At 37.3% G+C, this 12,906-nt stretch overlaps 1 protein-coding gene across 1 annotated transcript; it reads right to left on the bottom strand.

Moving 5' to 3' along the window:
- Window positions 1-440: 440 nt before the first annotated feature.
- On the bottom strand, window positions 441-8,824 carry LOC131805715 (uncharacterized). The gene is made up of 4 exons (XM_059129261.1): window positions 8,269-8,824; window positions 6,775-8,127; window positions 2,518-2,526; window positions 441-694 (listed from the first exon to the last, which is right to left on the bottom strand). The coding sequence occupies exons 1-4, from the start codon at window positions 8,822-8,824 to the stop codon at window positions 441-443; spliced, it is 2,172 nt and encodes a 723-aa protein (XP_058985244.1).
- Between the last annotated feature and the right edge of the window lie 4,082 nt (window positions 8,825-12,906).

The following is a 12,906-nucleotide window of genomic DNA, read 5'->3' as shown; positions in this document are numbered from 1 at the left end:
TGCGCTGTAACCAATTGGCGTTGGGACCAGTCATACGTGGACGCCATCATGAAATCGCAATATCGCTCTCCATCGATCGAAGATACAGGCCAGTGCAACATCGCAATTAGATTCTCACACACCCAACTGACTCCAGCGCATGGATCCAAAAGAGCTCGAACTAGCATTGCACCATTTTGGTAGCACAGTCGGACTACGACGGTAGGAGCGAGCTTGACTAACCTACTTATAGGAAGTGGATTGATGCTTCGGACAACAGGCATTTCAACACGCGGACGAACGACATGCGACGAATGAGACGGACGAATATGGGTACTCGGACGACTGGAGTAGTTTTGCGGACGTGTGCGGGAATGTAAAGCGTAGACGTTTATGTTGGGGCATCTTCTTACATTTTAAGCAACGCTAAAGTGCGTAGGGACTGGTTCAAAGGCGGCAGATCAAGCGATTTGACTGTGAATTTCTGGGCTGTACGGCGGAACCAGTTGACGACGTAGTAGGCTGGAGGGAGGTGCCTCCATTGAACTTAATGTTTCTGGAGCTGTTTTTTTGGCAGCTTCGACGACCATATCAATTTCCGCAAGAAGCATCTCCTTTTCAACCTCTCCGTCAGACATCATTTCTTCGTCATTCTCTGGCAAGGCGACAAAGAGGAAAATGACCGAAGCTGATTCCATGGAGTCAGATACCATTTCTTCAGGCGGAGAAAGAAGAGGAGCGCCTATAAGAAAATGACCGGGGTGAGAGCTACAATATCTTCTTGATTTTCGTTTATAGGGCGGAAGGGACATGAATTCAAACATGGTTCAATCCGAACTAAAACTGTTGAAAGCTCCTCAAAAGTGTATATAAAGTGTTTGGCATGTCGATGGAAATGTTTTTTGAAACTTTTTACTGCAGCTTCCCAAAGTCCTCCCATATGGGAAGAACTTGCGAGGATAAACTGCCAAGAGATCTCTTGATAACCCAACGCCGCGCAAACTTTTTCACGACTATCTCTAAGGAAATCCTTGAAATTCTTTTCAATTTCCCGAGAAGCACCTACGAAATTAGTCCCATTATCTGAAAACACCGTCCGAGGGCACCCACGACGACCAATAAACCGATAAAAGGCTGCCATAAAAGAAGCAGACGACAGGTCAGAAGTAGCTTCTAAGTGAACTGCTTTTGTTGAAAAGCAGACGAAGACACACACATAACCTTTGGTTATATGACACGGTCTACCTGTAAATGACTTCCTGCGAAATCAACCCCTGTAGTATGGAAAGGACGTGTAACTACGGTTTCGAGGAAGAGCGGCCATAATTTCATTACAGGAGCGCTTCTTTTCAACGATGCATCTCTTGCAACGATTGATAACAACCCGAATAAAATTTTTCAGACGAGAAACGCAGTATTCAGTACGAAGTATACGAAGCATTAATTGATTTCCACCATGAATAACGTGACCATACGTCCCGCTTTGGGCGGGACAGTCCCGCTTTGAGGTTATCTGTCCCGCTGTCCCCAGCGAGAGCAAAAATGTCCCGCTTTCGAAAATACTGGATATTGATATTGATGAAAAATACATGAGTTATTTTTTTCCCCGTGAACATATAATTTATTTGCATAGTTTTTTTCAAGCAACATTAACATTAAAATTAACTCGAAAGATTTTGTAATGCTAATGCTGGAGTTAATGTCGACGTCGTCGACGGCGTCAAATGTCAAAAAAATTGAATCGTATGAAATTTTATGAGAGCAATTAATCTTAACGCCGTAAGAAATTCGACGCCGAAAAAGTTCAATCTGCTTCAACTTTTTCGGCGTCGTCGACGGCGTTGACATTAACTCCAGCATAACAAGGGAAATAACCAAATTAAAAATGCTTATAAAAACAGAAAAAGTTTCTGTCACTCTGTCAGTATCCTAAGCATAGACGCTCTAAATTGTTCTGGTATCTTTTCATCGCGGAGTCGGAGAAGGCGAGCAAAGTCAAACAATTTATTTTCAATGTTAGTGATTGTTACATTACAATAATGCCTAAACGCAAGTGTACTTTTAACATTTCTTTGCAAAATAAGTATCCATTTATAAAACAAAGAAGTGGTGAATCAGACGTTATGTGTGAAAAATGTCGTACTGATTTTAGTGTTGGATATGATGGTGCCAGTGATATTGAGGAGCATTTAAAATCGGAAAAACACAAGCTTTCTGATCAAGCTGCCGCTTCAAGCTCGTCAATGCTTTCTTTTTTTAAAAGAACAAATTTGGCGACTTCCAAAGACTTGGATATAGCTGCAGCGGAGGGTGCGTGGGCGTACCACACAGTGCAAGAAAACCACAGTTTTCGTTCGAATGACTGTGCTTCAAATCTAATACAAACATGTTGTACAAGTTCCGATACGGTCGAAAGGACTTGCAGGAATTCTAATTCTACTGAATAGACTTAGAATCGAAGACTATTGTTGAACCAGACGGACAACAATATAAATTTGCAAACTACAACAACACAACAATTATTCTGACGATACTTACGTTTGTTGTCTGCAAATAAAACCACGAAAATTAACTTTTTTAACTCAAAATTTGACGCTGGCGGTCAATTTATTTGAAAATAAATAATTATTTATATTGATCTGGCGATCGACACTTTATTTTTTTTAACTTCAAGAAGAAGAGTGGTCCCCTTTCGGAGGTAGTGATGGGAACTTGTCGATCGTTATTCATCGATGTTATTGAGGTCCATGTCGATGTCATCATCGATGGGGTTGGGAAGATTTCCAACATGCCGGGCCCCTTGCACTTGTGCAACTGTCAATGCCGTAGCTATTTTTTCCAGAACATTTAATAGTCGATTCATCCTGTTAGAATCATGTTCTAAAGGTGTGGTGGAATTTTGGCCAGCCGTTTTTTTCATTTGACGTTTGTTAATATTTGGAATGTTTTGGAGCTGATGTTGTTGTTCTCCGGTCTTTTGCTGTTTCTCCATTTTACTGCCTTTTGGTGTTTTTTGTGCTTCAAGTCTTTGGGTTTGTTGTTGTTTAATTTCTTGTATTTTCGTTTGCTTTTTGTTTTTGTGATGACGTCGTTGTTGTTGCTGACGAGTCTGGATTCCAAAAAGAGTTTGTTGTTGTTGGTGTTTCTGCCTCAACCTTTGTTCGGCATACGCATGGAAATTTGAAATTCCCCGGTTGCCTCCATCAACTACGCCAACCATGTTTCCTCCTATTTTTGTTACAGCCTGGTGTAGCATAGTATTGTGTCGAGCTCCGCACATTCTACACGTACCCGTCCAGGTACAGGATCGAACGAAGTGACTTCTACTGAGACAGTTTATGCAATACTTATGCATCAAAACTACGCTCTCCCGCTGCTCAATATTCATCACTTTAAATGCCGGGCAGAATCTTAGGTGGTGAATGCTAAAGCATACCATGCATACATCAAATTGGCCCATATTCATTATGATAGCTGTAATGGATATAGAGGAGGAAACAATGCAGAAGAAAAGGGGTGCCATTTAAGGCATGACGTATTAGTTAGAATCCTGTAACTTTTGAAACACATACTACTTTCTACTAACAACCACTGACTGGAAGTACACACAATTTTACAGTTGGACGGGATATAATACCTGTTGTAGTTTTTACATCAACTACTCTTACGTGGTCATCAAGCCCTTCATATACTTTTAAAACTCGTCCCATCTTCCAGTCATTAGGTGGTAGAAGTTCATCTTTTATCAACACCATGTCATTTTCCTTAAGACTCCGCCGGGGATACTGCCATTTATACCGCTTATGCAGTTCCTGAATATATTCAGTTTTCCATCTCTTGCTAAACGTGTGATGAAGAGCTTTAACTTTTTCCCATCGATTTATAAGAGATAAATCTTCTGTTGGCATTTCTGGAGCAAATATTAGTGACCCACCTCTCAGAAAGTGCGCTGGTGTTAAAGCCTCCAAATCCTCTGGATCTTCAGATAACGGTGTTAAAGGTCTCGTGTTTAAAACACTTTCAATTCTAACTATCTTTTATTACCTTTTGGAAATGAAATTTAAAACTTTTAACACCTGCTTCCCATAATCCTCCCATATGTGAAGCACTGGGAGGGATAAATTTCCATTCGAAGCCATTAACTATATACTTTTCACACACTTCTTTGGAACATTTTTTCAGAAATTCTTGGTATTCTCTCATAAGTATACTATTTGCCCCTACAAAATTTGTTCCATTATCAGACATTAAGCATCTGGGTAAGCCTCGTCTACCTATGAATCTAGCAAAAGTAGCAAGAAAAGCTTCACTTGATAAGGCTGAACAAGCTTCGAGATGAACCGCCTTCGTCGAAAAGCAAACAAATATACAAACATACGACTTTTGATAAGGGGAATTTCTTAAAGAGCCTGCCTTAATCTGAAACTGGCCTGCGAAATCTGCTCCCACATATGTAAAGGGAAGAGTGAAAGATGTTCGTTCCACAGGTAATGCTGCCATTATCTGCGATTTAACCTTATTTTTATACCTTGTACAAATCAAGCATTCATGAACAATTTTCTTTATTGACCGTCTTAAACTTGGAATGTAAAACTGTTTTCGAACGGTTGACATCATTAACGATATATCTGCGTGCAACATAGTTTTATGGATGAACTCTAAAAATATTTTACAGAAATGCGATGAGTTTGGCAATATAATTGGGAATCTTTCATCATAGGAAATGTTAGCGTTCGCTAATCGACCATTAACTCTTATTATGCCATCTTTATCCAAAAACGGATTTAGTGCACGCAATGAGCTTTGACGTGAAATGTCTTTCGGATTGCTTAATTCATTATACTCTTGCGGATAATGAAACATTTGGGTTATTCGGACAAGAACCAATTTAGCATGATTTAACTCCTCGTGAGATAGAATTTTATCATTTGACAACTCAGACTTTTCATTTTTTTCTTGACGCTTCTTCATACGAAATATATATCCTACAACCCACAGTGCTTTGTTGTAAGAAGAAAACCTGTTTATTATCAAATTATCTTTAATAATAATTGGTGCGCAATGTACAACTACTTTTCGTTGTTCTGGTGGATCTTGTAAAATTATACTTGATTTTGGCCAATTATTTTCAGGACTAAGTAACCAGACTGGACCATTCCACCATAGCGAATTATTGCATAAATCTTCAGTACTGGAACCTCTAGTTCCAAGGTCTGCTGGATTACACTTCGTAGAAACATGTCTCCATTTACAATTTTCAACATTTTGAAATATTAATGCAGTTCTGTTTGCAACATACGTATTCCATGTGGATGGATGTTTTTGCAACCATGCCAATACAATTGTTGAATCTGTCCATAAATGAACAGAATAATTTTTAACATTCAAATTTGAGACAACATATTTTACCAAAGATGAGAGCAATACGGCACCACAAAGCTCAAGTCTTGGTAAACTTATTTTTTTCAATGGCGCAACTTTGCTCTTAGCTATCGACAAGTTTACAGTTGACCAGCACAACTGTATTCATACGAATATATAATGCAGCGCAATAGGCTTTCTCAGATGCATCACAAAAACCATGTATTTGAATTGTGCCCTCTAGGCAAAAATTAATCCATCTTGGGATTTGTATTGAATCGATTTTTGAAAATTGATTCACAAAATTTTTCCATTTAATCAATGTGGATTATGACACTTTATCATCCCACTTAATGCCTTCTAACCAAAGGTCTTGCAACAAAATTTTAGCCTGTACGATTAAAGGCGTTAACCACCCTGCTGGGTCAAATAGTTTCGAAACTGTTGACAAGATTTTCCTTTTAGTTATTTGGCCAGTCCCCTCTAGTGACTTCATACTATAAGAAAATGTGTCGCTAATGGCATTCCACTGAATGCCTAATGTTTTAGTTGAACTCATATCTTCAATTCTCAAAAATTTTTCATCCAACAAATCCTCTGATCGGACGTTTGAAAGCAAACTCGGGTGATTTGCCGTTATCTTTCTCAACGGCAATCCTGCCGAATGCAATGTTTTAATTAGTTGTTTTTGCGCCTCTAGCGCTGAAGCAATAGTATGACCTCCAGTCAAAACATCATCAACATATAGCTCGTTTTTTATTATTTTAGAGGCAATTGGACTTGTTTCTCTTGACTCTTCTGCCAATTGCAACAATGTGCGAATCGCCAAATAAGGAGCACAGTTTACACCAAAAGTAACTGTGCATAACTCATATTCTTTAATTTCTTCATTAACATCTTTCCTGAATAATATTCTTTGATACTGCCAATCAGAAGGATGCACAAAGATCTGTCGGTACATTTTCTCAATGTCACCGTTAAACACATACTTATACAAGCGCCAATTCAAAATTATAGACACCAAATCATTTTGTAATATTGGCCCTGTATGCAAAACCTCATTTAAGGAATACGAGCTTTTCGTTTTACTCGATCCATTAAAGACCACTCTCACTTTTGTGCTTGTACTTTCTGGTCGAAAGACAGCATGGTGTGGTAAATAATATGAATAATATTTTCCATCATTACAGATTTCCTTTGAATTTGTAGGCTTCATGTGTCCTAATGACAAATACTCCTTCAAAACAACATTATACGATTTTTCTACTTCTTTATTTTTCCCCAATTTTGCTTCCATATGCTCTTATTGCTTCTTTGCTTTAAATCTGGACGAACCTAAACATACTTTATTAGGAAATTCATCTTTAAATGGTAATCTTACAACGAACTTTCCATCTGAACGACGGTAAGTCGTATTAGCGTAAAATTCCTCACAATAGTTGTCCGATTCTGTAGCAATTGGAACGTTATTAACTTCTTCTTGTTCCCAGAATTTCTTTAGTGCGGAACTAATGTCATCTTCGCTATGTTCTTCTACTTCTACTGAAGCTAAACAAATTTCATTTGATTTTATTGGTCCATAGATGTACCAACCATAAATTGAATTTTGAGCTATCATGTTTCCCAATATGTTCTTCTTAACACCTTCCAATATTATTTGTGGGATAACATCGCTCCCAATTAGCATGTCTACTTGGGCAGAAATCATAAACCCTGGGTCTGCTAATTTTAATTCTTTTATACTTCCTAAGTCAGAAATTGATACTATTTGTGTCGGCAGCAAACTCGTTAAATTTTGAACAATTAATGCTTCAGTTTCAATTTCGTTGTTGATTGTGTCTGAACACAGCGTCAGCATACATTTTTTAATGGAGTTTGCAACGACTGTTCCACTCAGACCACTTATTTTAAAATTTGCCTTTTCTGTGCAAAGTCCAATTCTTTTTACAATTTTCTGGGTTATAAATGTTCGCTCAGAAGCAGAGCCAATGAGCGCTCTAACAGTAAATTGTTCCCCAGCATGTTTAACTTTTACTAATGCTGTTGGCAACATAATGTCATCATGACACACTGAAACATGTGTTTCCACATTGGAAGCTTGAACTATCGAACTAGATGAACAAGGCATTTCATCAACAGTATTGTCAGTGGTAACAAGAGTATTTGTTTGACTCCCATTTGCTGAACGGACAGGTGCTTGGTTATCCCTCGTTACATTTCTTGGTTGTATAGATCTCTCCTGCCCATTACTTTGTAGGTGCAATTTAGTATGATGTTTCTTTTTGCAAAACATACACCTATGCACACTCACGCATTCCTGCGAAATATGTCCGCTTGTTAGACAATTATTACACAACCTCTTTTCTCTTGCGAACTCTATTCTCTGATTAACATTCATATTATTAAATCTCATACAATTTTTCAAAATATGGTTCTTATAACACATGACACATCTGTTTGATTGTGTCAAATGAGCATTTTGATGCGATATATGATCATTGCTAAATGAAGTTGAAGCTGTTTGACTTCTGAGACCATCTATTCGCTCTAGAACCCGATGTCTGTTCTTAAGAAAATCTTCCATTTGCGACCATTTGGGTAGCTCTGAATGTGATTCGAGCGATTGTTCCCATAGAGTCAGTGTATCAACCGGAAGCTTAGTTGAACATAAATATATTAAAATTGGATCCCATTGATCCACCTTTACACTATGAGCTCTCAATATAGCCAAGCAGTCACTAACTGTCGATTGAATTCTTTTAATATCTTTGCTAGATTCAACCGTTGCTGCAGAAAGATTGAATAATATCTTCAGTTGGTTATCAACTAGTACCCTAACATTTTCGTATAGCACCGATAATGCTTCCCATGCTAACGAAAAATTTTGATCAGATAAAGGGTACCTATCTAAAATTCTACCAGCCTCACCTTTAGTTTTATTACGCAAATGATAAAGCTTTTGCGCTGGTGTGAGTCTGGGATGATTTCCATAAATAGCCGTAAACATATCTCTAAATGTTGGCCATTCTTCATAACTTCCGTAGAAGTCTTGAGTGTCACAAGGTGGCACTTTAATACAAATCTCAGACATATCAAACGTTGTACCCGGAGGATAAACAGCTGAGCTGTGAAACAACGATGGATTTGTAACTTCGCCTCTAGCGTTATTACTTTGGCTCTGCGCCTTTCGATTTTTTAATATTTCCAATAATGTAGCTTTAGTCACTTGGTAATTATCTCTGACTGACTCATAATATTTTTTTACCTTTATTTTATATTGTTTATCTTCCTCATCTTCTGTACCCGCAAAAAATACACTCTCAAACGCACTACGTAAATTTTGCCAATCTTCATCAAGCGATTCTAATTTTGTTTCTATTAAAGAATCGCTTAAATCCTTTTCTGGCATATTTCTCAATTTTGTGCACTCTTCCAAAAGGTTGTCTGCTTCATATTCAAACTTAGCACAACTTACTGACTCCATTATTGATTATTTTATTTTAATTTTTTTATTTTTATCAAATTTATTTATTTACACGTATCTATTTTTTTAATTGTTTTATTATATTTATCTTGTAATTGTTTATCTTTGTTATTATTTATATTACACTTTCAAACTGTAACGTTCAACTTATTTATTAAATAATAAATAAATGAAGTTATTCCAATTAGATTTAAAAAATGTTTGAAGTATAATTATTATTTCTCAATAAATATTTAATATATAAAAATTTATTGAAAATTCCTTAAAATGTTATAAATTCTTTTTTTTTTTTTTAATTAAATATATTATATATTTTTTTAATTTATTATTTTTATTGTATTTACTCTTGTATTTTATTGTTATTATTAGTTTTATTTCTATTCAATATCAATATATGTTACGTTCAGTACTTGTGCTACGTTAAGATACGTTTACGACAACTTTTCGTTACGTTACACTAACTTGCTCACTTTTCCTGAACACTTCCTAAAATAATCAATTGTCAGTATGACAGCTGACAGACCGATGTAAACAACAAGGAACAGGTGATAATAACTTGTTCAATGTTGTAAAATGGCAGATGACCAAAACAAAAACAAATACCAAAAATGATGGAACAATTTAAGTGAGAGTGATCTTTAAAATGTGTTAGTGTATGTGTTTTCTGTGAAATGGCAGTGTTAATTTGTTGTATGTATTAGTGACAACAAACAACACAAAAGCCGCCACTTTCGAATGCAAATTAAAACAAAACAACAACACTTCTCAGTACTTTACAATTTTAAATTATTATTATTATTATTTTTTTTTTTTTTTTTTTGGAATTTTGATGGCAAATCAGCCGATTCTTATTTTTTTGGACTCGAAGGACCATGTACAAGTTCCGATACGGTCGAAAGGATTTGTAGGGATTCTAATTCTACTGAATAGACCTAGAATCGAAGACTATTGTTGAACCAGACGGACAACAATATAAATTTGCAAACTACAACAACACAACAAGTATTCTGACGATACTTACGTTTGTTGTCTGCAAATAAAACCACGAAAATTAACTTTTTTAACTCAAAATTTGACGCTGGCGGTCAATTTATTTGAAAATAAATAATTATTTATATTGATCTGGCGATCGACACTTTATTTTTTTTTTTAACTTCAAGAAGAAGAGTGGTCCCCTTTCGGTGGTAGTGATGGGAACTTGTCGATCGTTATTCATCGATGTTAATGAGGTCCATGTCGATGTCATCATCGATGGGGTTGGGACGATTTCCAACACATGTTTTGAGCAAAAATTTAGATGTGCCCATACAAAATCACAAGCTATAGTTGTAAATGTGCTGGCACCTATGGCGATGGACGAATTGAAAGAACACCTTCACGAAGCCCACTGCATATCTTTATTAACCGATGCTTCCAATCATGGCTCAATAAAATTATTCCCTGTTTTAGTTCGCTATTTTGTACCATACGAAGGCGTCAGAGTCAGGATTTTAGAGTTTCAAAAGCAGCCAGGCGAATCATCTGATATAATTGTGGATTATTTGAAAGAAGTATTATCTTGCAATGATTTGAATAAGAAAATCCCAGCTCTGAATTGTGGTTATATTTTTTGCACGCACAGACAGCGATTTTTCATCAAGCCGTGTTGAAAATCGAGGGACAAAACGTGTCCCCAATAGAGTCTGCGAATGAAATTAATCGTCTCCGAGATAACTTAGAACTTAAAGAGAATTCGATTTTCCTTCCTCATTCCGTCCGCAATCTACTGGTAAAATTACAAAAAACTGACGTTGCTGTTGATGAGCAGAATGTGAAAACTGCGGCAGCGGATTTTTATAAGACAAGTAAAGAATAGTTGGAACAGTGGTGCCAGTTCAATGCACAACTAGCAGTATTTGAATGGTCAAATTTGAGAAAAGTCCCTACTTGGGAAGACGTACAGAATGTGACGGATTTGCTGATCACACAAAGATTTCTTAGCAGTAGCCAAGATACGGAGGTGTTCGATGAGTTTTCGCTTGTTTCCAGTTACGTCACAGTTGAAAAAATCAAAAGCTGGAACGATGAGAATGTTGCTACTGAAGACCGTTGGGTGGAGCTGTTTAAACACTTCCGTGCTAATAATCTCAACTGCACAAACTTTCGCACAATTATTGAGTATGTTTTATGTATGCCTGGAAGTAACGCACCTGTCGAAAGAGTTTTTTCCCTAATGAATAAAATATGGACAAGTGAAAAAAACGCAGTTAAGTGTGACAGTTTTAAAAGCTATTTTAATTACTAAGACTAACATCAACAAACAATGTAATCAGCTCCATTCCTACTTGAAAACTAGACCCGATATTTTAAAACTAATTTGCTCTGCTGACAAATATAAAACAAATACTTAGACATAAGATTAATTTCATAAATTAGATTTATACGTATTCTCTCCGTTTTTGAATAACATTTGTTTTTAAATGCATAATTTTTTTTTACAAAATTCCGCAGGCGTCCCGCTCTGACGAAAAATATAAATGGTCAAATTAACCAGGAAGGGAAATCTCGTGTACGAATTCTGCAAGTAGGCGAACAAATCGGCAGCAATATGGCAATAGAATCGAATGACGTTCAGTGTATGCAAGTGTTGGGACTTTGCTAAGCGGCCATGGAGACGCATGACACCGTCTTGGTCCAAACTAGGATTTAAAGTAAGTAGAGAGCTTTTTGAAGGTAAGGGGGTCCGCTCTAATAAACACTTGTACTCCTCAGCAAAGTACGTCCTTTGAGCGAGAATAGCTAAACGAAGTTTAACCGCTTTTAACTCGGAAGCCTCCAAAGTAGTAGAAACAAAGGCCCAACGATATTGAGAATTTGGACGACAATTATAATAAAATCGAAATACGTAGGATAGTACTCTCAAAGCCCTTTCAAAGGACGAGAAATTATCTAAGACATCATGGTAGGAGGAGAAAAATGACTCTTGACCGGACGCCTTTCAAGATCAGTATCAATGGAAGTTATATCGTTTATTTTCCATTGCGAGGAGTCCAATAGTAACCAATCAGGGCCATGCCACCATGGCCTGGGATAAAGTACCACGACTTCCCAAATCAGCAGGGTTATCTTCGCCATTGTCCCCCTCCTATATTCTCCTGAATTCGAGAAACTCTGTTTGCTACGAAAGTAGCCCAAGTAGAAGGTGTTTTGCGAAGCCAGGACAGAACAATAGTAGAATCTGTCCAGCAATAAATTCTATTAACGGGTATCTGTACTTCATCCACCACAGACTTAAGAAGATCTGAGGCCAGTGTTGCTCCGCAGAGCTCAAAACGCGGCAAGGATACCGATTTTATAGGCGCAACTTTAGTTTTTGAAGTTAAGAGATGAACATTGCCCTCACCAGGTGGAGACTGAGAGTGTAAATATACTACCCCGGCATATGCCTTTTCCGAGGCATCAGAAAATACATGAAGCTCAGTCGTGTCCTCTGGACTATAGTGAACCCAACGTGGAATTTGAATTGAGTTAACGGCAGAGTAATTTGCCACAAAGTAATTTGCCATGATTTTTTAGTGGCAGCAAGCAGAAAATCATCCCAATCTATCCTGTCTAACCAGATCGTTTGCATAACAATTTTTCCAACCACAATGACAGCTGATAGCCACCCGATGGGATCGAAAAGCTTAGCAATGACCGATAGGACTTCCCGTTTGGAAGATTTTGCTTTTTTTGGTATAGAGTCTACGACAAAAAAGAAAGAATCAGAGTGCGCATTACATTGAATTCCTAATGATTTAGAACTGCTAGATTCTATAAACGAGAGAACTTGAGCATCCACGAGTTCATCAGAAGCAAAACGAGACAAAATGGACTTATTATTTGATGTCCACTTCCTCAGCTCAAACTTTGCCGTAGCAAGGGCTTCTATAAGTTGATCACGATAAGCGCAAGCCGTATGAATATCATGAGCCCCAGTGAGAACATCGTCGACGTACATACATTTACGGAGAATGTGCGCGGCTAGTGGATAATCAGATTGAGAATCTTCTGCTAATTGGTGAAGAGTACGATTGGTAGGAAGGGAGCGCAGTTTAATCCAA

The sequence above is a fragment of the Musca domestica genome, unplaced genomic scaffold, assembly GCF_030504385.1.
Source record: "Musca domestica strain aabys unplaced genomic scaffold, Musca_domestica.polishedcontigs.V.1.1 6, whole genome shotgun sequence".
NCBI classification, from domain to species: Eukaryota; Metazoa; Arthropoda; class Insecta; order Diptera; family Muscidae; genus Musca; species Musca domestica.
Note: the sequence above shows the minus strand (reverse complement) of the source record. Positions and strands in the feature narration are given on the sequence as shown.

Coding starts and splice junctions, on each gene's coding strand:
- LOC131805715 (XM_059129261.1), bottom strand. CDS start 8,824: ATGGAGTCAGTAAGTTGTGCTAAGTTTGAATATGAAGCAGACAACCTT. Junction 8,128..8,268: donor TTTGCGTAATAAAACTAAAG/GTGAGGCTGGTA, acceptor ATCTTTCTGCAG/CAACGGTTGAATCTAGCAAA.